General features: G+C 37.3%; 1 protein-coding gene across 23 annotated transcripts in view; it reads left to right on the top strand.

Moving 5' to 3' along the window:
* ATXN2 (ataxin 2) overlaps positions 1 to 22,724 on the top strand; it is a 132,062-nt gene that overhangs the window by 70,286 nt on the left and 39,052 nt on the right. For 17 of the 23 annotated variants that reach the window (XM_032602908.1, XM_032602910.1, XM_032602909.1 and 14 more), the window contains 9 exons: positions 1,797 to 2,006; positions 4,863 to 5,045; positions 6,305 to 6,502; positions 6,902 to 7,009; positions 7,286 to 7,356; positions 16,098 to 16,399; positions 17,422 to 17,485; positions 18,107 to 18,259; positions 18,644 to 18,710. In XM_032602908.1, coding sequence (XP_032458799.1) covers positions 1,797 to 2,006; positions 4,863 to 5,045; positions 6,305 to 6,502; positions 6,902 to 7,009; positions 7,286 to 7,356; positions 16,098 to 16,399; positions 17,422 to 17,485; positions 18,107 to 18,259; positions 18,644 to 18,710 — 1,356 coding nt within the window. The remainder of the gene's footprint in view (positions 1 to 1,796; positions 2,007 to 4,862; positions 5,046 to 6,304; positions 6,503 to 6,901; positions 7,010 to 7,285; positions 7,357 to 16,097; positions 16,400 to 17,421; positions 17,486 to 18,106; positions 18,260 to 18,643; positions 18,711 to 22,724) is intronic. The other 6 variants (XM_032602912.1, XM_032602919.1, XM_032602922.1 and 3 more) reach the window with 2 other exon arrangements.

Consider the following 22,724-nt stretch of genomic DNA (forward strand, 5'->3'; position numbering starts at 1 on the left):
TAAAAAGAAACAAAATTGAGTTATTTGTAGTGAACTGGATGGACCTAGAGTCTGTCATACAGAGTGAAGTAAGTCAGCAGAGAAGAACAAATACTGTATGCTAACACATATATATGGAATCAAAAAAAAAAAAAAAAAACATTCTAACAAACTTAGGGGCAGGACAGGAATAAAGACGCATATGTAGAGAATGGACTTGAGGACACAGAGAGGGGGAAGGGTAAGCTGGGACGAAGTGAGAGTGTCATGGACATATATACACTACCAAATGTAAAATAGATAGCTAGTGGGAAGTAGCTGCATCGCACAGGGAGATCAGCTTGGTGCTTTGTGACCACCTAGGGGGGTGGGATAGGGAGGGTGGGAGGGAGACACAAGAGGAAGGGCATATGGGGATATATGTATACATATAGCTGAAAAAAAATAAAATGGGAAGCTTTTTAAAATTTATTAGCCTAAAATTAATTTTATCTTATTATTTGAAAGTAGATATAAGGCCAACTCACGGGATTCTATTTATATTACTATTAAAATTGTAATTACTCGTGGAAAAAAAAAAAGACTCAGTGCTCCAGTGCAGGGGACGTGGATTCAATCCCTGGTTGGGGAACTAAGATCCCACTTGCTGTGCAGCACAGCCATAATAATAATAATAATAATAATACTGGTGGTGTGTTAGTTACTAACTCAGGGCTAACAGTGGACATTCAATTTTAGGTATTTAAGTTTGGAAAGTTAGAAAAATAGAGAACACTAAGTTTCCAATTTCATTTGTTTTCATTGAGTCTTTCTCCAGAATTCCTCTCCAATGAACACTCTTGAGTATTTTCTATACATTTGTATTGAGGGTGAAATTTCTTTGCTCACTGAGTAAAGAATTTTAGTTGTTCATGAACAGAATTTTCAAAATAAAAAACCTGAAAGGGGCTGGGAAATGTATGATACTCAAGTGTGTGGAACCCTATGGAGAGGAGACCTGGACTGTTTCCTAAGATTAAGGTAAGTGATATGTCATGTTACATGTTAGCTGTATCTTGACCTGTGCATATCCCTCAGTGTCGGTTTATTTGGGGAGGGGATGACTGCTTTGTAGTTGCATTGTTTATTAAGCAGTCTCTTAGATGAATGTTTAACTGCATAAATTATTTAGAAGGTCCCCTTTTTCTAATTTGATAAGATTAAAATATGTGTTCTGAAAAAGCAATGAATATTAACCTGTCACTCCTGTGACTCTAAAAAATAGTAGAAGTAATGTTCTATTTCTACTTAAATGTACCTGCTTAATGAGATTTCAAACTCAACCTTACATTAAAGTATAAACTAGATGAAAACCACAGAGTTATAAGAAACCAGCATTTTTAATGAGATATAATAGCTGATGTGTCAAGCTAAAACTTTTAATAATAATCTTATTCCTGAGTTTTGTGATTTATTGTGTGAAATTATCTGGTGTATGTTATACTCCTTTTAACAGTTGATTACCAAGAAACAGTTATAGAAGCAGAATTAATAGGCAAAGTCTTAACTGTCTTCTTCAGTAGTATGTGTAGATCCTAATTAACCCTTTGGGAACGTGTATTCATTTAAACAGACTTAATTTTAAGGAGGTTAAAGTAAAATGTGAATTTATGTCAGTTAAGTTATGCTAAAACTTATCACAAATCAAATGACTGTCCTCAAAGGGTTAAAATGTGCAAGAAATCATTTTTGTCATTTTACTTTTTTTTCTGTTTACTTTTTTCCCTCATTTTTTTCTTTAGTTTTTATACTTTCCTTCATATCATTTGTTCTGTCAGGTGTTCCCTGGCCATCGCCTTGCCCATCTCCTTCCTCTCGCCCACCTTCTCGCTACCAGTCAGGTCCCAACTCTCTTCCACCTCGGGCAGCCACCCCTACACGGCCGCCCTCCAGGCCCCCCTCGCGGCCATCCAGACCCCCGTCTCACCCCTCTGCTCATGGTTCTCCAGCTCCTGTCTCTACTATGCCTAAACGCATGTCTTCAGAAGGTACAATACCACAATTTGTTCATGTTTTTGTTTGTCTTTGTTTAACTCCTATGTGAGTTTATAATTACAAAATAGTTTCCTCTTCATTATTTAATAACCTATAATTTCTGTGTTTTAACTTTAGTTTATTAAAACTATTTCTATTAACCTTTTGTTCATTAGAGAGAAATTTGATAAATGCTGTGTGAAGCTATGAACTATCCTGAATTGTAAGAATGAGGGTTTTGTCTCTGCCTGGTAATGATGCTCTTTTACAGCCCAGGGCCTTCTCCCTTCCACTTTACATACAGTGTACAGTGATTAATGGTAAACAGTGAACTTTCTTCATCAGTCTTGGACTTTTTGTAGAACCTACCGTTTTATAGCTCCTTGGCCAAGGTACTAGTGAATTTGCCTGTTGGCCATAGGCAGGAGTGATGGTTTAGGGGTCCTTTTTGAGAGGGACATTACATGTAGCTGCCTTTGTGTGTTTACTCTTAGATTACAATACAGAGCTTAAATTTGTGTTTGGGGAATTAAAAAAAAATAGTTTTGTAATATTTCATAGTGAAAGTCTTTAATCTGGAAGAAGTTCTTGATCTAAGATAAAATTTTTATCTTAGAAAGCTATGTATGAATCTTTAGGGTTTTATTTATTTATTTATTTCCCTTGTCAATAAAAAAGAATAAAATACTGTAGTTCTCATTCATTGATGCTAAATCCACCATTGCTACATATCAGATACATGGATGTGTTGTAGAGAGGTCACATTTTAATCTAAATGTCGTGCGTAAGTAAAAAACCTTTTTTCTGAATGATAATGACCTTTGACATTATTTCAGAGTATTTGATATGTTAAAATTTTAATCTGATTTGTTCATTAAAATTACAGTTGATATTGCTTATGTTGAGACTAACACAGTTTTCTGGCATAAAATGCTTCCCTGGAGAAAACTAGTTGGCTGTTTTTTAATAAATTGTTGTCATCCAGGCAGGGAGGTCCTGTGATCTTGACTAAAGCAGCTAACCTTGTTAGCTGTTGAACAGCATGGTCAACAGCATGTTGAAAGCATGTTGAACGGCATGATTTTCAAGGTGACTTCCTTACTCAGAAGTGCCTGTGATGGTGGCCTCTAAATGAAAAGTTACATTCTGTTGACATATTTGTTGTGGTCTATTGTTTGCATAAGTGATGTTCGTGAGAATATGTTAGATAAAATAGAACTCATTAGTGAGTGTGAGCGTGTTCATGACAGTTAGATGTAAGGACTCACACAAAAGTACACCATCTCCATATTCAGGGATGCTGTGTTATTCAGTTTTTCTTTTTAAATAATTTGAATTAAAATGTTTTCTAGTCATGTAGTTAGGTGACACTGAAGCATTTTTGAAATGTGAACTTCAAAATAAAACTATTAAATATAGTGGTTTTCTGTGTTTAATATGGAGACTGTATTTTGTTTCTGAAAGTATTTTACATATTGCCAAAGACTGAATTTTTTTAAGTTAGAGTTTGATTTCATTGAGCTATGCCAGCCGTCTTTCTTGGTCTTTTTCTGTAAAGGGACGTAAAAATTATGTATAAATATGCAAATACCCAGTTCTTAACTCATTCTTCAATATAAATTGTATCTCCAGTTGAAAATTATATAACATTAACATTCTTTGTAAGATCGTGCCCATGATTGAATTCCTACTCAGGGCACAAATTAATGTGACATTCTAAAGAGTTTGGCAAGGGACTTCCCTGGCGGTCCAGTGGTTAAGACTCCACACGTCCACTGCAGGGGGCACGGGTTCGATCCCTGGTTGGGGAACTAAGATTCTGTATGCCGCATGGCACAGCCAAAAAAATAAAATAAAAAATAAAGAGTTTGGCAAGGTAAGGGTAAGGGGCCTTGGCTTTGGCATTAAGAATGAGTTTTGCCAGGTGTTATCACTGTCAGGTTTCTGTGGTAAGAGTCATTGTGTCCACTGTTTTCGCCTGACAGTTTTGTTTGAATGCACAGTAGACTTCTTTATAAATAGAAATTGCTAATGGGGTGACAGAATTGATTGATGTGGAGTTTTGACAATTTGTACAGTGCAAATTTCTTCCCCAAATGTCAGTTATTCTAGTCTATAAGTCATGCCTTAACGGTAGAATTTTCAGTTCACAGCCTGTTAAGTATGAGACACTTCCTACAGGTGAGGACTGTCTTAAGACATGGGTCGTGAAATTGTTCACCATGGCAGAAGAGGTAGATAAATTAAGGTTTTGGAGAAATTTAAGAAGGAAAATGTGCATCTTTTTACTAGTACAAAGACATATCGCGGTCAACAGTTTGTTGTTTAAAATTTTTTTCCCCAAATTTTAGAGGTAATATATTGTAGAAAATTTGAGGGAAAAAGGTAAAAGTATGTGTTAAAATAAAAATTATTGCATCATGTAGCTATAACTCTGTTAATATTTTATTATATTTATTTTTATATGCCTACAAATAATGGGTATAGATTAAAGAAACTGCTAAGATCTCTGAGGAGTTATGACATCTTACTGTTAGATTTCTTACCACCAACTGCATCCCTCCCTTTCTTTAAAAATAAAGGGAAATAAAATAAAATTTATTTGTAAGATTTTATGGCATTCCACAAAATAATTCTGAAAGAGTATGGCCAAAAATAAGTGTGGTGTTTGTTTCCTTTTTCTTAACCAAGAAGAAATGAGAGAGAGGGAATGTGTGTGTGTGTGTGTGTGTGTGTGTGTATGAGAGAGAGAGAGAGAGAGAGAGAGAGAGAGAGAGAGAAAGAGAAAGAATGGTCTATGTGTATTTAGCAAAAAAGTAGTACTGATGGACATTGTGGCATTCATGTGATGTTCACTGTTTCTTTCTTAGGGCCTCCAAGGATGTCCCCAAAGGCCCAGCGACACCCTCGAAATCACAGAGTTTCTGCTGGGAGGGGTTCCATTTCCAGTGGCCTAGAATTTGTATCCCACACCCCACCAAGTGAAGCGACTGCTCCTCCAGCAGCAAGGACCAGTCCCGCAGGGGGCACATGGTCATCAGTGGTCAGCGGGGGTAGGTAACACTTGGCTTGGAGCATAATGACAAAGTTCATTTTGTTATTCTACTAGATGTAAAAAGGGCTGGGCTTGAGCTATGTTTGAGGAACTCTTAAGTATATATATGAAAAATAGTGGAGTAACCAGGAATTGGGAAAACTATTTTTTTTTTTCTGGGCTCTACCACTTACCATATGTTAGGGCAAATCATGTGATCATTCTGAATTTCAGTTTTCTCAGTGAGTAATCTTTAGCTAATCTACTTTATGGTCTTCTGATGAAATTCATGTGGGGTTCATAAGTAAGAATATACTTTATAGTTTTATAAAGTATCACTCAAATGGAAGGCAAATATAGTACATAACATTTGGAGGGATCATATTTCGTGTCTTCTTAGCAACTTTGTTCATTGATTCATTCCATACATTCATTCAAGCCCATTTTGGGCTTACAGTGCTGTGTTTTTTTTTCCCCCCCATTCATTCATTCCATACATTTTTATTGACATCCTGCTTTATGCCAGGCAGTATTCTGGGCGCAGGTCCTTGTGTTTCCTAGCACCAATATATGGCACTAATTCCTGACCATATTTCCCTTTTAAGGAATAACAAACACGGGGGCCCAAGTTTTATCTCTGATTAGTCTGAAGAATATGCTGATGGCAGCTATAAAGGTGTGAAAAATACACTTTGACAGGATCTTACAATTAAGACTGCTTTTGGGGCTTCCCTGGTGGGCTTCTCACTGTTGTGGCCTCTCCCGTTGCGGAGCACAGGCTCTGAGCCTGTGGCTCAATGGCCATGGCTCAGGGGCCCAGCTGCTCCGCAGCATGTAGGATCTTCCCGGACCGGGGCACGAACCCATGTCCCCTGCATCAGCAGGCGGACTCTCAACCACTGCCACCACCTATTTTAAAGAAACAGTCTCACTTTTTAGTAGAGAATGTTATCTTTATCCTAAAAAGTAGCATTTTTCCTGCCTTAGAAATCCAGTTTCTAAATTCATTTAAAATACTTCGTTTTAGAATTAATACAATTAGGAGAGAAAACTACTGTGGGACATAGGTATTAGTAATTGCTTTCATTCTTCAGATATTTGTATTGTCCATCATCACTGCTATTCCTGAGACTTTGGAAAGGAAAACAGGGTGATGGGATAAAAAGTAATTGGGGAGGAGGTCAGATAGAACTATTTTACCTAGATCTTCAGAAAAGCCTTTTTGAAGAAGTGACATTGAACTGAGAATGTAATGGGTAACTTTTCTCTTTCTTGTAGTTCCAAGATTATCTCCTAAAACTCACAGACCCAGGTCTCCCAGACAGAATAGTATTGGAAATACTCCTAGTGGGCCAGTTCTTGCTTCTCCCCAAGCTGGTATTATTCCAGCTGAAGCTGTTGCTATGCCTGTATCAGCTGCATCTCCTACGCCTGCCAGTCCTGCATCCAACAGAGCTGTAACCCCGTCTCTTGAGGGTATGTAAGAAAGGGCTTCCAGATCCACAATGTCATTTGTGAAGTTGAGTGTTAGAGGTTTAAAAGTTTATGAAAAATGGCTATGTTGTTTTATTCATAGGTATGTATCAATATTTGAGGGTACATTTAAAATTTTATACAAATGAAGTTAGTTGTTTAAGTAATGCTACTAATTTCATATGTTATTCTTGAATGTGTGTTGTTAAGATAGTTTACATTCCTGGGTAGTAAATGTCAATATAAATAAAATTATTAGTGTTTCATATGTCTGCAGAGTTGGAAAGCCTCTGTTTAAATGTTCTTTTCCAAAAACATGGGATCAAAATTGTTGAATATTTTCCCCTTTTACTTCTATAGCTCCTATCTAACTTTGAGTTTTTGTAAAATATTATTTTCTAGCTAAAGATTCCAGGCTTCAAGATCAGAGGCAGACCTCTTCTGCAGGGAATAAAGAAAATACGAAGCCCAATGAGACATCACCTAGCTTCTCAAAAGCTGAAAGTAAAGGTTAGAGCTTTAAAAAGTCTTTGGGTATAACTGTAGAAATAGGAAGGAATATGTCTTACTCTCATGCCCAATACAGAGCATTTTTGGTCAGTACTTTTTCTTAGGATTGTGCATACTTAAATGTATAATTTAACATGTCAAAATCTATAATTAACATATTGAAATTTTTATTATTTTGATAATAGAGTTTATTTTCATTTCTAACATCCCATCCTAAAAGAATTTTAAGTTAAAGATTAGAAATAAATCTGGATCTAACACTTCTTAATTTTACAGGTATATCACCAATTGTTTCTGAACATAGAAAACAGATTGATGATTTAAAGAAATTTAAGAATGACTTTAGGGTAAGTATCGTATTGACTGATGAATTAGATATTAAAAAAATTTTTTTTAAGCATCACTAAAAATTCTTATATCATCCATTTACAAAAATGCATTATGTATACACCCGGAAAAATCAAACCATGTGTATAGAAAGCTAAACATCTTTTTTTTTTTTCCTTTTTAGTTTATTTATTTTTTGGCTGCGTTGGGTCTTCGTTGCTGCACGTGGGCTTTCTCTAATTGCTGGGAACAGGGACTCCTCTTCGTTGAGGTGCGCGGGCTTCTCTCATTGTGGTGGCTTCTCTTGTTGCAGAGCACAGGCTCTAGGTGCGCGGTCTTCAGTAGTGGTGGCACACCGGCTCAGTAGTTGTGGCTCACGGGCTCTAGAGCGCAGGCTCAGTGTTGTGGCGCACGGGCTTAGTTGCTCTGCGCCATGTGAGATCTTCCCGCGAACCCGTGTCCCCTGCATTGGCAGGCAGATTCCCAACCACTGTGCCACCAGGGAAGTCCCTAAACATTCTTAAACTTGTCTTTGTGTATTCTTAAAGTTGTCTTTACGTATGCTTTAAGTGAAGTAACTAAAATCATGAGATTTGGTAAGAACAATACAGATATTAAATGAAAGAGAATGTAATTCTGACATTGGAAGTCACCATAACGTAAGTTTGACTACTTTATTCAGTGACAGTATAGCAAGGCCAAGGCATTGATTATCTGATGTGGCATGTGGAAGATGTACTGGACCCTGGTTTTACAAAAGAGTTGCAGATTTACACTTCATGCACAAATGTATTGTGGTAGACATCCTTCTATAGTATCATTTCTCTCCCTTAAGACTTGCTGGATGTACTCTGATCTCTCCTGGATGACTGTTTCATTCTTTTGCACAATATTTACTGTTAACATATTGTGCATATCAAGGTGTATTTTGAGACCAAATCAAGAAATCATCCTGAAACTTAGCTTCTTAATGGAGGAAAATCTGATTATCAGCCTTTGAAAGAAGACTTAAAAGATGAATGGATCAAAAGCAAAAATCAGCCTTTTCCTAGCCTGTTCTAGCTTCCTAAAAATTAATAAGTTTTTGCCAGTAGCTTCATTCCTGACTTTTTGGCACCGTTTAAAATATTAAATATTATTTCATACTTTAGCACATTTATCTATTCAGCTTTAATGCTATTAGCAGTTGTAAATTTAATTTTTAATTTTTTAAGCTATAGTTAGTGCATGGACACGATACAAAGAATGCCCAGTGACTGAATGCCCAGATGCCCACTACCAGGTTAATACATCAAGCACTCCAGCACAGTTAAAGTCTCCTGTGTACTTGCCCACCTCAGCTGCATCCTCCTGCCAGAGCGAAGGGCATCTTTCCTTGCAGTTCTTTATACTGCAGATGAAAAGATCCCTAAGCAACAGATGGTATTATTTTGCATAATCTTCAGTTTGATATAAGTGTCATGTTCTTGCCCATACTTTTATTTCCTCAGCATTATTTTTTACAGTCAGTCATTCATTCCCTTCATTCCCTTCTTATAGTACACTTGCATGAATTTATTATGTTATGAAGAAAAGAAATTTTTTTACTTTGAAGCATATTAATGTTATTTGTAGCAGTTTTATTGAGGTACAATTTGCATATCATAAATTTAGCCATTTAAAGTGTACAATTTAGCAGTTTTTAGTATATTCACAGGGTTATACAGTCATCACATAAGCCCTTAGCAGTCATTGCTCATTAGCTTTCAAACACTCCTCCCCTCAACCCCCATCCTAAACAACCATTAATCTGCTTTTTGTCAACATGGATTGCCTGTTCTGGACATTTCATATGAATGGAACCATACAATAAATGGCCCTTTGTGAGTGGCTTTTTTTCACTTACCATCATGTTTTCAGGATTCATCCATATTGTAGCCTGTGTCAGTACTTCATTCCTTCTTATGGATGAATAATATTCCACTGTATGGATAGGCCATATTTTATTTATCCATTTATCATCAGTTGATGCCTCTGGGTTGTTCCCACTTATTGACTGTTATGAATAATGCTGCTATGAATATTAGTATACAGTTTTGTGTGGACATACGTTTTCATTTCTCTTGGGTGTATACCTAAGAGTGGAATTTCTGGTTCATCTGGTAACTCTATCCTTGACCTTTTGAGGAAAACTTCTGGACTCTTTGCCAAAGCAGCTATGCTATTTTACATTCCCATCAGCAGTATGGGAGGGTTTCCGCTTCTCCACATCCTTACCAGCACTTGTTATTGTTTGTTTTTTTTGATTATAGTCTTCCTTGTGGTATGTTGTGGTTTTGACTTGCATGTCTCTGATGGCCGATGATGTTGAGCATCTTTTTATATGTTGATTGCCCATTTGTTTTTTGTTTGTTTTTATCTTTCTGCACATTTTAGTGAAGTAATTCATAACTACTGATTTTATTAGGAGATATATGTTGATGAAAGTATCCCCAAACCATCACTCATGAAGATCATTGCCTGCTATTTTTCACAAGAAGTTTCAGCCTTATACATAAGATGTTTACATATAACAGAACTGACATTACCACAATACACATCAGTATTTATAGTCACAATATGGACATAAATGTCAACATCTATCAAATAATGATAATTAGATATCTATGTGAATGTCATTTTCCTTGTATTTCCTTCTGTTAGACATACTAAATAATCAACTAATTATAAAGTAATGGGACAGGCAAAATGCCAAAAACTACTTCTAGTTATGAATTAAGGAAAATACAGTCATGATAATTGATTGCCCATTTGTATGTCTTCTTTGGAGAAATGTTTATTCAGATCTTTGCCCATTTTAAAAATTGAGTTGTCTTTTTATTGAGTTGTAAGAGTTCTGTATATATTCTGTGTACAAGTCTTGCATCAAATGTGTGGCTTGCAATTTTTTGCTCCCATTCTGTGGGTTGTCCACTTTCTTGATGTTGACAACTAAAGCACAAAATTTTTTAATTTTGATGAAGTCTAGTGTATCTATTTTTTCTTCTGTCCCTTGTGCTTTTGGTGTCATATCTAAGAAACCATTGCCTAATCCATACTCATAAAGATTCAAAGATTCACTCTTATTTTCTTCTCAGAGTTTCAATTAAGGCTGTGATCTATTTTGAGTAACTTTTTTTTTTAATTTCAGTGTAGTTGATTTACAATGTTGTGTTAGTTTCAGGTGTATAGCAAAGTGATTCAGTTAACACATGTGTGTGTGTATGTGTATATATTCTTTTTCAGATTCTTTTCCATTATAGGTTATTACAGGATACTGAATATAGTTCCATGTGCTATACAGTAGATCCATGTTGTTTTTCTATTTTATATATAGTGTGTATCTGTTAATCCCAAACTCTTAGTATATGCCCCCGCTTCTTCCCCTTTGGTAACTGTAAGTTTTCTGTGTTTGTGAGTCTGTTTCTGTTTTGTTCATTTGTATCATTTTTTTAGATTCCACATGTAAGTGATGTCATATATTTGTCTCTGACTTACTTCACTTTGTATGATAATCTCTAGGTCCATCCATGTTGCTGCAAATGGCATTATTTCGTTCTTTTTTATGGCTGAGTTTGTGTGTGTGTGTGTGTGTGTGTGTATACATACACACCACACCACATCTTCTTTATTTATTCATCTGTCGATGGACACTTAGATTGCTTCCACGTTGTGGCTGTTGTAAATAGTGCTGCTGTGAACGTCGGGGTGCACGTATCTTTTCAAATTAGAGTTTTTGTCTTTTCCAGATATATGCCCAGGAGTGGGATTGCTGGATCATGTGGTAGCTCTAGTTTTAGTTTTTTAAGGAACCTCCATACTGTTGTTCTTAGTGGTTGCGCCAATTTATATTTTGAGTAATTTTATTATTTTTTTAAAAATAAATTTATTTATTTATATTTTGGGGGGCTGCATTGGATCTTCGTTGCTGCGTGCAGGGTTTCTCTAGTTGTGGCGAGCGGGGGCTACCCTTCATTGCAGTGCGCAGGCTTCTCATTGTGGTGGCTTCTCATTGTGGTGGCTTCTCTTGATGCGGAGCACAGGCTCTAGGCACGCGGGCTTCAGTAGTTGTGGTGCACGGGCTCAGTCGTTGTGGTGTAGGGGCATAGTTGCTCCGCGGCATGTGAGATCTTCCCAGACCAGGGCTTGACACCGTGTCCCCCGCATTGCAGGCAGATTCTTAACCACTGCACCACCAGGGAAGTCCCAATGATCTAGGTTTAAATCTTGCCCTCTGTACAACATTGAGGCATGTTGTCTACATCTCCCAAGCCAAAATGGGATAATTGTAGAACTACTTCATCGTGTTCTTCTGAAAATTAATGAGATACTGCCTGTAAAGTGTTTAATATAGTTCTTGACACATAGTATATACTCAATAAATATTAATTTTTATTACCAAAACATAGATGAACCAAAGTTGTACCGGCAATCACAGGTTTCTTTTTCTCTGAGTCACATAAGAATTTTAGTTTTCCCATAAAAATGTCCATTCTACCCAAAGCAATCTATGGATTCAGTGCAATCCTATCAAAATTCCAATGGATTTTTTCACAGAAATAACGCAAACGATACTAAAATTTTATATGGAACCATAGAAGACCTGAATAGCCAAAGCAGTCTTGAGAAAGAACAAAACTGGAGGTATCATGCGCTCTAATTTCAAACTGTATTACAAAGAGATATTAATCTAAACAGTATGGTATTGGCATAAAAACAGAAACAGATGAATGAAACAACAAAGAGCCCAGAAATAAACTCATGCATATACAGTCAATTAATTTATGACAGAAGAGCCAAGAATATACTATGGGGAAAGGACAGTCTCTTTAATAAGTGGTGTTGGGAAAACTGAACAGCCACATTCAAAAGAATGAAACTGCACCACTGTCTCTCTCTCTTTTTTTTTTTTTTAATTATTTATTTTTTGGCTGCACTTGATCTTCGTTGCTGCAAGCAGTCTTTTTCTAGTTGGGGCGAGCGGGGGCTACTCTTGTTGTGGTGCGTGGGCTTCTTATTGCAGTGTCTTCTCTTGTCGTGGAGCACGGGCTCTAGGCATGCGGGCTTCAATAGTTGTGGCTCACGGGCTCTAGAGCACAGGCTCAGTAGTTGTGGTGCATGGGTTTAGTTGCTCCGTGGCATGTGGGATCTTCCAGGGCCAGGGCTTGAACCCATGTCCCCTGCACTGGCAGACAGATTTTTAACCACTGTGCTACCAGGGAAGTCCTGCACCACTGCCTTATACCATACACAAAAATCAACTCAAAATGGATTAAGGATGTGACAGTATGGATTAAGGATGTGACAGTAGGATCTGAAACCATAAAATTCCTAGAAGAAAACATAGGCACGAGCTCCTTGACGTTGGCCTTAGCAGTGATTTTCTTATTTGACAATAGAAACAGAGGCAACAAAAGCAAAACTAAACAGCTGGGACTACATCAGATTAAAAGTCTTCTGCATAGCAAAGGAAGCCATCAACAAAGTTAAAGGGAACTACCAAATGGGGAAAGTATTTGTAAGTCATATATCTTATGAGTTAATATCCAAAATGTATACAGAACTCATACAAGTTAAATAGCAAAAATACAATCGATTTTAAAATGAGCACAGGATCTAAATAGACATTTTTTCCAAAGAAGATGTAAAGATGGCCGACGGGTCCATGAAAAGGTCCTCACTAATTTTTAAGGACATTATTAAGGAAATGTAATTATTAAGGAAACGTACATCAAAACCACAATGAGGGGACTTCGCTGGTGGTCCAGTGGTTAAGAGTCTGCCTTCCAATGCAGGAGATGTAGGTTTAATCCCTGGTCAGGGAACTGAGATCCCATATGCTGTGGGGCAACGAAGCCTGTGCACCACAAATAGAGAGAAGCCTGCCCGCTCTAACAAAGAGCCCACATGTCACAACTAAGACCCGATGCAGCCAAATAAATAAACAAGTATTTTAGAAAAACAAAACCACAATGAGGTATCTCACACCTGTTAGAATGGCTATTCTCAAAAATACAAAACAAGAAATAACAAGTCCTGGCCAGGATGTGGAGAAAAGGGAACCTCTATGCACTATTGGTGGGTAAATTGGTGCAGCCACTATGGAAAACAGTATGAAGGTTCCTCAAAAAATTAAAAATAGAACTATCATATGATCCAGCAGTTCCACTTCTGGGTATTTATCCAAAGGAAGCGAAAACACTAACTCGCAAGATATCTGCATGTATATGCACACACACAATGGAATTACTCTTCAGCCATAAAAAAGAAGAGTAATTGCCATTTTTGACAACATGGATGGCTCTTGAGGGCATTATGCTAAGTGAAATAAGTCAGAGAAGTTCAAATATTGTATGATCTCACTTATTTGTGGAATCTTAAAAAAAAGAAAGAAAACAAAACAAAACCCAGACTCATCAGTACTGATTGGTGGTTGCCAGAGGCAGTGGGTGCAGCAAAATGAGTGAAGGTGGTCAAAAGGCACGAACTTCCAGTTATAAATAAGTCATGGGGAAGTAATGTACAGCATGGTGACTGTAGTCAATAATACTGTATGGTATATTTGAAAGTTGCTAAGAGAGTAGGTCTACATAGTTCCCACCATAAGAAAAAAATTTTTAACTGTGTGGTAATGGCTGTTAACTAGACATTTTGATCATTTTGCAGTACATACATATATTGAATCACAGTGTTGTACATCTGCAACTAATACGATGTTACATGTGAATTATTTCTCAATAAAAGGAAACAGTGGTTCAATTTTGAAAAAATAAAAAGGAGGGGCTTCCCTAGTGGCGCAGTGGTTGAGAGTCCGCCTGCCGATGCAGGGGACACAGGTTCGTGCCCCGGTCCAGGAAGATCCCACATGCCACGGAGCGGCTGGGCCAGTGAGCCATGGCCGCTGAGCCTGCATGTCCGGAGCCTGTGCTCCACAACGGGAGAAGCCACAACAGTGAGAGGCCCGCGTAACGCAAAAAAAAAAAAAAAAAAAGAATAATCTCAGTTTTCTTTTGTTTAGTATATTGCAGATAGGAAATACGGAAGAATGTTCAAAAGCATGAATAATTGTGCCTTATTTTCCTCATTTATAAGATTGCGCTAATAGTATGTACATCAAATAGGGCTGTTACAATGACTGAATGAATGAGTTTGTAAATAGTTTAGAACAGTGTCCAACTCACAGTGAGTACTATAGGTATGTTTGCCATTATATGAATAACAACATCAAAAGCCTTATTTTTGCCTTGCTCAAAGACCCTTGTGACAAATATTTAAAGTTTTATGCAATACACAATTGGTCCGTTACGCATATAGACTCTACTAAACATTAAGTACCTATATTGTGACTTAAACTCCCACTGTGTCCAAATGTTGCTTTCACCTTCTGCCGTCACCTTCTGCTGTCAACTACTTTATAACTATATTGGTGATGCAGTGAAGCTTGAGAAGCCCCTGAGATGTGTGGTGCTGCTTGCCAGGATACCAAGGGCTCCGGTAGTGAGAATTTGACAGTGGTCCGCCTTTCCTGAGGCTGAGGAGGTAGTTTGTCTCTCTAGTCTTGCAGCCCCTTCTGCTGCACAATTGCTCTTTAGCTTATTCTCACTGCCTAGGGCTGCTGCTTGGATTTATTCTCATTTCCACCATGGCTCCTTCTACTTGCTGCCCTTTTCTTCTCTTTTTCTTGTCATTTCCTTCAGCTTTTCCTGTTTTCTTTCTTCTGTGGAGTAGGGCATCTTAAATCATCATCAGACAGTAGTAGCATTGACTGCTTCTGGTCTGCAAACTTAAAAACCCCATCACTTATTTTACTAACGTTTTTGTCTTCTAGTCTTCTTGTTGGTGCTTCTGTTTTGTGGTTTCCTTTATGGGTTATAAGGTCTAACTGACCTACATGTCTAGCCAGGTCTCCCTTTGAATCCACCTACTTCAGACTTTCCAACTCACCACTTCTCAAGGTCAAGCCCGGGTCTTAGTCCAGCCGCCATAATGGTCTCTCTACACTCTTACTTGGCTTCCTGCAGTTCATTTTCCACAAAGCTGCTGTGCTCATCTTTGTGAACTATAAATCTTCTCAGTCTGTACCTGCTTAAAATTCTTCAGTGACTTCTCATTATCCTGAGAACTAAAAGTTAGAGTTCTTAACCTAGCTTTCAAGTTCCTTTATCATCTCGCTCCTCCTGGGTGAATTTGTCATTTCTTGACTCATCTTGTGCCCGCCAGTACTTTTCTGTTCCACAGCGGGGCCATCTTCTCCCTTTCCTATGGGTCTTTAAACATGCTGTTTCTTGTACTTAGACTATTAGTCCCTTTTCCAAACTCCCCCGCAAACCCCCAACATCTTTCACACTTTAGACTAGATGACATTTCCATTGAGAAGCCTTCTCTTTCCATGAGTTGCTTTTTGCCATGGGATCCTATAGCATTTACCCCAGTTTGTCAAGTGTCTGATCTCATCCAGATGGAAAGCTTTGGGAGGATAGGAACTATTTCATATTTCCATTCCTAGCACACACAATTTCTGACACATGGTATGCACTCAGTAAATATTTAACTTTTCAGGCTGGGACATTTTAGTGCTTGGATGGCTGTAGTTGTATTGTATAGACATTTTGTTATTGTTGCCTTGTAATGAAAACATTACTCGTAAAGTTCGAAAAAAGCCTTATTCAGTTTGTGCTCATGGAAAAAAATTGATTACTAGAGTTATTTAAAATATTTAAGTATAATTATTTCCTTTATTTAGTTACAGCCAAGTTCTACTTCTGAATCTATGGATCAGCTGCTAAACAAAAATAGAGAGGGAGAAAAATCAAGAGATTTGATCAAAGACAAAATTGAACCAAATGCTAAGGATTCTTTCATTGAAAATAGCAGCAACTGCACCAGTGGCAGCAGCAAGCCGAGCAGTCCCAGCATTTCCCCTTCAATCCTCAGTAACACGGAGCACAAGAGGGGACCTGAGGTCACATCCCAAGGGGTTCAGACTTCCAGTCCAGGATGTAAACAAGAGAAAGATGATAAAGAGGAGAAGAAAGATGCAGCTGAGTGAGTAAACCTGGAATTTAGCACGCCTGTTACTTACTTAACTTTTCCTTAAGGTGTCCAGAAGCCTTCCAACTCAAGAATCTATCTAGACTTTTAGACTGCTTTATAAGTAGCTCTCAACTTAAGAAAAAACTGGTCTAAACAAATGACGTCTTAAGTCATTTAGGTCATTGCATCCTATACTCTTCTTCCCTCCTCCATCGTTTTTCCACCCTGTGGCAAAAAAACCCTATGCATAAATTAAGAATGGCTTATTTATAAATGTACAGGGAGTTGAAAAATCACTGGCTTTGGGACTGATATCCCCTGTATGCTAGTCAGTACCCACCTCCTGGCTGTGCTACTCGACTAAGAATTTACACTGCCAAGAAGAGAGAGAAGTCTCTGGTGCCCCTACTTGGAATTCAATGTGTTTTCCATCAAAAAAAAAAAAAAAAGTTTTAGTTAATAGATTTGTTAAAATAGAATTAATTCTGCACATCCAATATATTATCAATTAAATGGGCTTTTGTGGGCTAGTCTCGGAACCTAACCACACCACCATTGATTTATTTGTTCTGGGTTCCATACAACCCAGTTACAGATGAACTTTTGGAATGCAAATATTGGTAAGTCAAGGAGCACTTATTCTTAATTTGAGGCAAAAATTTTTTGTTAGAATCATGGTTTTTCCCAAGATATTTCATATAGGAAACAATTTATCACATAAAAAATACTGCATGCTAGAGAATTGGTATATTGAGGATTGCTTTTATGGATATTTTATAAGGGGCTACTGTCTTTTCAGTTTAAGTTTTGTTGATTGCTTTTGAGAGAACCATTCGTATTACACTTTTTAAAAAATTTGTCCTTTTTTGGCTAGTAATTATGTATATGTGTGTTTTAATTAAGAGAGTTAGTGATATTCTAGTGAGAATTGTTTAAATGTTTAGCAATTTAAAAAAACTGTCAGGTATAAAAGACTTTACAGTAGCATAAGTTCCATGCAGATTTCACTGGGCTTTATTTTTTTTCCGGTGTAGGCAAGTGAGGAAATCAACGTTGAATCCCAATGCGAAGGAGTTCAACCCTCGTTCCTTTTCTCAGGTAAGTTTTTCTCTCTCTTTGAAGTAATCTAGCCTCTTAAAAAAAAATTATTTGTAGTAATATTCCCTTTCCCATTCCTGCCATCTAAATTCAGTTATAGTATGCTAAAACAACTTTTAGTTTAAGTTCTTTTTTCTTCTGTAGTCATTAATGAATATTTTTGAGCCATAGGAAAAAATGCTAGTTTTGTCATCAATTAGATGTGGTCTGGGGCAAATTTTTTAGTCTTTCTGACTCAGAATTTGAAGATGGTTGGCCAACGAGGCTCTCAGGTTCACAGATATACAGTTATTATTCTACTGACTTTGTAAGAAGATGTGTTTATTTTTTAATTTTTAAAAACAGTCTCCAGTTCCTTAAAAATCATCACTGCTGTTTTTAATAGCATTGTTGATTAATTGGTAACATTAATCAACCAGTAATACTTGGTTATTGGTAACATAACCAAGTATTTTTTTTCTTTTATTTGAAACGTGGAAGTTTATTTTCTGTGAGATGTTTTCATTAAGAGGTACTGCTTATCAACAGTGAGTAAAACTGAGAAAGATGGGGGGAATCAGTTCTCAAATTGCAGTAATGGTTAGCTTTTCACCTGAAGGTAGTTGATTTTTGTTTTTGTAGCCAAAGCCTTCTACCACCCCAACTTCGCCTCGTCCTCAAGCACAACCTAGCCCATCTATGGTGGGTCATCAGCAGCCAACTCCAGTTTATACTCAACCTGTTTGTTTTGCACCAAATATGATGTATCCAGTCCCAGTGAGCCCAGGAGTGCAAGTAAGTCATAGAATTTGGTGTTCATTTACCCTAAGTTATTTGTATTTGACACCATACACTCTGTAGGTATGCAGTGATTTGAGGCAGTGATGGTATAACAGAGGTATTTAAAAAGTGGAAGCTTGCAGTGTGGTGTGTTGTTAGTTTAAGGACCTAAATCTGAGAATGTTTCTGGTAAGAAATATGATTTAGATTTACTGTAGTTTGGGGTTTGTCCTTTTAGCTGTGGGTGTGATTTTATTTTTTAATGACTCATAAAGAATCAGGAAACCTCAGAGCTAGCTCTCTGGCAATATGCAACTAAGAGAGAGTGATAAAATACATTCTTACTATCTTGAGAGCCTAATCTTCGGTTTTTGTTTTTGTTTTTTTTATTCCCTTAAGCCTTTATATCCTATACCTATGACGCCCATGCCTGTCAATCAAGCCAAGACATATAGAGCAGGTAAAGGTGAGAATAATCCTGCCTGTATTTGCTTGTAGTTTGCATGCTGCATGAATTAAATAACTCAGTTTATAATGAATAAATATTTGTGGTTCAGTTTTGACTTTCAGTGAAGCTGTTCATTGACTTCTGTTGCTCAACGTTACATCAGGTATTTAGATGCATTTTTATGAACAAAAACAGGAGGAGAAAATACCCATCAGTCGTGAATTTCAGGATCCTCTTCACAAAAAGTGATTTAATTTTGAAGTTTTCAATGTTAAATTTGGAAAGAGGGTTCGCTACGTTAATTAACTAGTTGCTGACGTTCTTATTTTATATAATATATGATTTTTTTCCCAAAAATTTAGAATTTCTTTTTGAGCAGAGATGGCTCACTTCAGAAACCATCAAAATGCTATTAGAGAAATGTTTCCTCATCTTTAAAATGAGAGTGTTGTATAATCTAGTATTCTCTGTGTAGAAGAGCCTTCATAGAAAAAAAACACATATTTATCTTAAAAGGAAATTTCTTAATGCTGAAAAATGCTAAAGGGTTCCCCTCTTTTGCCATTTAGGTAATTGAGAGCAATTATTTGCTATAATTTTATTGAGAATAGAAAGTAGAATGGTTTATATAGTAAAGTCATTTCTCAGTGCCCAGTAATTAGCCCCATCACGCAAATTTCACTCCTTTTTTTCTTTTCCATTATAGTTTATTGCAAGGTATTGACTGGAGTTCCCTGTGTTGTCTGTCTCATATATGGTAGTTTGTATCAGCCAGTCCCAGGCGCCTCATGTGTCCCCACCGCATTCCCCTTTGGTGACCATAGTTTATTTTCTGTGTCTGTGAGTCCGTTTGTTTTGTAAATAAGTTCGTTTGTGTCATATTTTAGGCTCATATACATGATATCGTATGATATTTGTCTTTCTCTGCCTGACTTCCTTCACCATTAGTATGATAATCTCTGGGTTCATCCATGTTGCTGCAAATGGCATTATTTCTTTCTTTTTTATGGCTGAGTAATATTCCATTGTCTGTATACCACATCTTCCTTATGCATTCATCTGTTGATGGACATTTAAATTTAAGTTGCTTCCGGGACTTCCCTGGCAGTCCAGTGGTTAAGACTCTGCGCTTCCAATGCAGGGGGCGCAGGTTCAGTCCCTGGTCAGGGAACTAAGATCCCACAAGCTGTGTGGTGCAGCCAAAAAAAAAAAAAAAAAGTATGATATCCTTTATCTTTCCTTAGAACACTGGAACCTATTGGAAGAACTCTACCTTAGATCATTTAAAGTTGTCTAGTTATAGGGTTAGTCTTATTCTGAGGACCTGCCATTTCATTTCTACATACTTTTTCATTTCTACATACATACGTGTGTATCATATATAAAAGTATGGACATTTTTGTTAGATAGCCAGAGTCTGTTATCACACTTTATAAAAATAAACAGTAATTCCTTTTTATCATCTAATAACCATCATAATCGGATTATCCTGACTGGGCCAAGAATATATTTTTACAGTCCGTTTGCTTTGAATACGGATCAAAATAAGATCTTCACATTATTATATTTGTTACATGTCTTTGTAGTTCCCCTGCTGTTTTTACCACTGCTGTTGCTTTGTGGCAGAAACCAATTATTATGTAGCATGTCCTGTATTCTAGATTTGTCTCTTTACTTCTTGTGATGTCATTGTTTACATTCAGGTTTAACTTTTTTATGGGAAGAGATAAGAATACTTGATAGATATTTGTGAGTACTCTATATTGGATCATTCGAGAGCTGTACAATATCTGGTCCTACTTTGAGTTATGGTAAGATTTAAGGGCTCAGGTGGTGATAGCCTGATCCTCCCCTCCCCAATCGTAAAGATTTCTATTAGTCTTTCATCTAATTCATTAATGATTGATACGTAACATCACCTTTTCATTGGGCTGTGGTTCTCAAACTTTAGTGTACATTAGAATCACTTAGAGAGTTTGTTAAAAACACCAATTGCTTGGCCCCATCCCCAGAATTTCTAATACAGTAGTTTGGGGCATAGCCTGAGAATTTACTTTTCTAGTGCAATTTATAAAAAAACCAGTTCCCTAGTGATCCTGCTGGTACAGGGCCATACTTTGGAAATCACTGTAATTAGGAGTTTGAAAACAGCGATTTCTCAATTTCTAGTATTTCTTCTCCATTTATTAGCTAGAATCATTCTGTAAGGGACTGTTCTTTTTAACAAGGGCTGTTTAGGTATCCTGAAATAGTTTGTATGGGAAAGTTATGAATATATGGATTTTCATATAATTTTATATATTCATTGTATTTCAGTCAATTATTTTCTTTTTGCTGCTCCCATTGTCCCATCTTTGATCGATGGTAATCCCTTCAGGTTGGCTCCCGTGTCCTTTGGGTACTACTCATTTGTCTCTGATAGCTTCCTTTCTGCTACAAATTTGATGTCTCAGGCTAATCTTCTGACTTTAGACCTGGATCAGTAATCCTCCAAGCAACCCTCATTCTCTTTGCTGGGAAATAGTAATTAGAAACCATTTTCTGGTCATTGGATATATTCATTGCGATTGAGTTAATAATATCTGTCTTTGAACAAATTACCACAAAGCTTAGCTGCCTAAAACAACAAACATATATTATTTCACTTAGTTTCTGAGGGTCAGGAATCCAGGAGCTACTTAGCTAGGTGGTTCTGCCTTAGAGTCTCTTAAGAAGTTGCAGACAAGATGTTGGCTAGAGCAGTGGTTTTCTGAACTGGGGCTGGTGGATCTGCTTCCAGATTCAGAGCTGTTAGCAGGATAGTTCTGGTTATACCATGACAGCTGGCTTCTCCCACAATAAGTATTCAGAGAGAAACTGACCTAAATGGAAGCTACAGTTTGTTTAACAATCTAACCTTGGAAGTGACGTATCTTAACTTCTGTCATTTGCTATATAGATCAAGCAGAGCAAATCTGGTGCTTGTGGGAGGGGACTGCATAAGGGTGTGAATACCAGGTGGCGGGATTGTTGGGGGCCATCTTAGAGGCTGGCTTATTTACATTTTCCTATAATGTGTATTAGATGTTTCCAAACTATTTGTTGTCTAACTCCTGGACTACAGAATAAAATTTAAGATTTCTTTAGTTTCTATTTCACTAAGAATTCTTTAAGTGCCAATTTTCAGAGTCAGGAGTTGCTACCCTTGTTACTTCCAAAATACCATTTTCTATAGTCACTGAGTTATGTCAACAGTTTGACACATAGGTAGGTTAATCTGATTGAGTTCGTTATCATTTGTAAGGATAGTTTTTTTAATTAACTTTGTTCTTTATGTGTGAAATATATATTTTCAAAGTGGAAATTACATAAAAAGATTATTCAGGGCTTCCCTGGTGGTGCAGTGGTTGGGAGTCCGCCTGCTGATACAGGGGACGCGGGTTCGTGCCCTGGTCCGGGAAGATCCCACGTGCCACGGAACGGCTGGGCCTGTGAGCCACGGCCGCTGAGCCTGCGCGTCTGGAGCCTGTGCTCCGCAACGGGAGAGGCCACAACAGTGAGAGGCCCACGTACCGCAAAAAAAAAAAAAAAAAAAAAAAAAAGATTATTCAGAGAAGTCTTGCTTTCATCCCAGTCTCTTCATTTGTCCTTTCCTCATCACTTCCATCCCAGATGTGGATCATCCCTTCCATCACCAGCAGGTGATCATTTAAAGTTACTCTCTATATATCCTTACAGTGTCTATTTTTGCAAGTATACATTTATTTCTTGGCAAATAATCCGTTCTATTTTTTTTTTAATGGTTCTATTTAGGATATATAGTTGATCTTTGAACAACCCGGGGGTTAGGGACACTGACCCTCTGTGCAGTCAAAAACTGAATATAATTTGTAGTCAGTCCTCCATGTCTGCAGTTCTAGATCAACCAACAGTGTATCGTTTAGTGCTGTAGTACTTACTGTTGAAAACAATCTGCGTATAAGTGACCCACACAGTTCAAACTTCTGTTGTTCAAGGGTCAACTGTAATTCGAATGCCATAAAATTCATCTCT

This window comes from Phocoena sinus, chromosome 14 (assembly GCF_008692025.1).
Source record: "Phocoena sinus isolate mPhoSin1 chromosome 14, mPhoSin1.pri, whole genome shotgun sequence".
Classification (NCBI taxonomy): Eukaryota; Metazoa; Chordata; class Mammalia; order Artiodactyla; family Phocoenidae; genus Phocoena; species Phocoena sinus.